Source organism: Empidonax traillii, unplaced genomic scaffold, assembly GCF_003031625.1.
Source record: "Empidonax traillii isolate 1590-97213 ecotype Southwest subspecies unplaced genomic scaffold, ASM303162v1 scaffold413:size1348891, whole genome shotgun sequence".
Taxonomy (NCBI): domain Eukaryota; kingdom Metazoa; phylum Chordata; class Aves; order Passeriformes; family Tyrannidae; genus Empidonax; species Empidonax traillii.
The window spans coordinates 1,116,280-1,117,718 of NW_020955606.1; the positions used below are offsets into that span (position 1 = coordinate 1,116,280).

General features: G+C 67.5%; 1 protein-coding gene across 4 annotated transcripts in view; it reads left to right on the forward strand.

Annotated features, from left to right (window-relative positions):
- Nucleotides 1-55: 55 nt before the first annotated feature.
- The window catches only part of DOK4 (docking protein 4), a 5,639-nt gene continuing 4,255 nt past the window's right edge, over nucleotides 56-1,439 (forward strand). Inside the window, exons 1-2 of one of the 4 annotated variants that reach the window (XM_027893991.1) lie at nucleotides 56-124; nucleotides 1,167-1,378. In XM_027893991.1, the coding sequence (XP_027749792.1) occupies nucleotides 1,313-1,378 (66 nt within the window). In that variant the 5' untranslated portion in view covers nucleotides 56-124; nucleotides 1,167-1,312. Of the gene's footprint in view, nucleotides 125-615; nucleotides 824-854; nucleotides 939-1,166; nucleotides 1,379-1,439 lie in introns of those variants that run through there. The other 3 variants (XM_027893990.1, XM_027893992.1, XM_027893993.1) reach the window with 3 other exon arrangements.

Sequence of the window (1,439 nt, forward strand, 5' to 3'; positions counted from 1 at the left end):
GTACCGGGCCGGGGGGGTGGGGCCTGGAGGGGCGTGGCCGGGGCGGGCGTGACCGGCAGCTCCGGGGCTCGGGGCTCGCAGCGCCGCGGAGGCTCCGGCGGGGCCGCCCGCGAAGGGGAGCCCGGTAAGGGGGGGCGACCGGCTGCGAGCGGAGGGGGTGACACGCCACGGGGCTGGACCGAGGTTCGGGGTGACAGGTGTCGGGGCCACTCGGCGAAGGGGGGGGTGACAGCGGCGGGAGGGACGTGCCGGTGGGAGACCTGGGGGTGATTGATGGAGGGGTCGGCCGGGGACCGGGTGTGGGGGTGCAGAGGTGACAGGTCGGGGAGGGGGGCAGGAGGTGCCCTCCAGCATCTCTGAGTTCCTTTGGGGTGTTCACGTGCGTGGGGTGGGGGTGATGGGGGTGGGGGCCATGGGGGGGATTTACCCCTCAAAGGTGAGCGCTGCCCCCGGCCTCTCTCGGGACAGAGGGGGGGTCCCCAAGGTGCCGTCCCAGGTGGATCCTTCTGGGTGCTGGGCTTTGGGCACCAGGCCGTCACTGACACGGAGGAGCATCCCTGGGGATGGCCCCATCCCGTCTCCTGGGTTACTGCCTTCTGCACGGGACTTCTCCAACTGGGAAAGGAACCCGGTTCCCACCTGGTCCCACCGCTCGGGGCTGGGGGGAAGCAGCAGGGACCAGGCTGAGCAAGGCCGAGCTCGTGGCGCGGCTGGAGGGAGGCTGGGTTACAGCGAGGGGTGCGAGCTTGGGAGCTGGGGTCCCTCTGGCACCCGGCGCCAGGGCCAAAACACCTCACACCAGGGCTGGCCTGGCCAACAGGAGGTCGTTAACACCGAACCCCGCTGATGCCCGGCGGCCGGGGACGTGTTGCTGCCCAAGTGAGCAGCCTGGAAGGAAGGAGGGGCAGTGTGGGAGGTGATGGAGACCTGCGGGCGAGGTGCGGTGTGGGTGTCCCCTGGGACACATGTTGGAGCTGGTGCCAGGCCCGTGCGTGTCGGCCTGGCTCCACCGTGCTGGCAGGGGTTAACACCGGACTGTTCCACTCGGATGGTTCAGGCAGCGAAGGGAGGAGGAAGAGGAGGAGGAGGAGTAGGACAGGAAGGAGGAGGAGGAGGAGGGGGAGGAGGAAGATGTCACCCGTCGATCTGTCATTTCTCTTTTCCAGCCGGGATGGGGGACACTGCTAGCACCGAGCTGGGCCGGTGGTGAGACAGGAGGGGTACAGAGGAAGAGGATGGAGAGGGAGAGGCAAAGGTGAAGGCAATCCCCTTCCCCCCCAAAAAATATCCTCCACCCCATCGAGCCATCGCCATGGCGACGAATTTTAACGACATCATCAAGCAGGGCTATGTGAGGATGAAGAGCAGGAAGCTGGGGGTGAGTGGGGATTTGGGAGAATGGGGATCGTGGTGGGCGACACCCGTGGATTTGGGGTGCT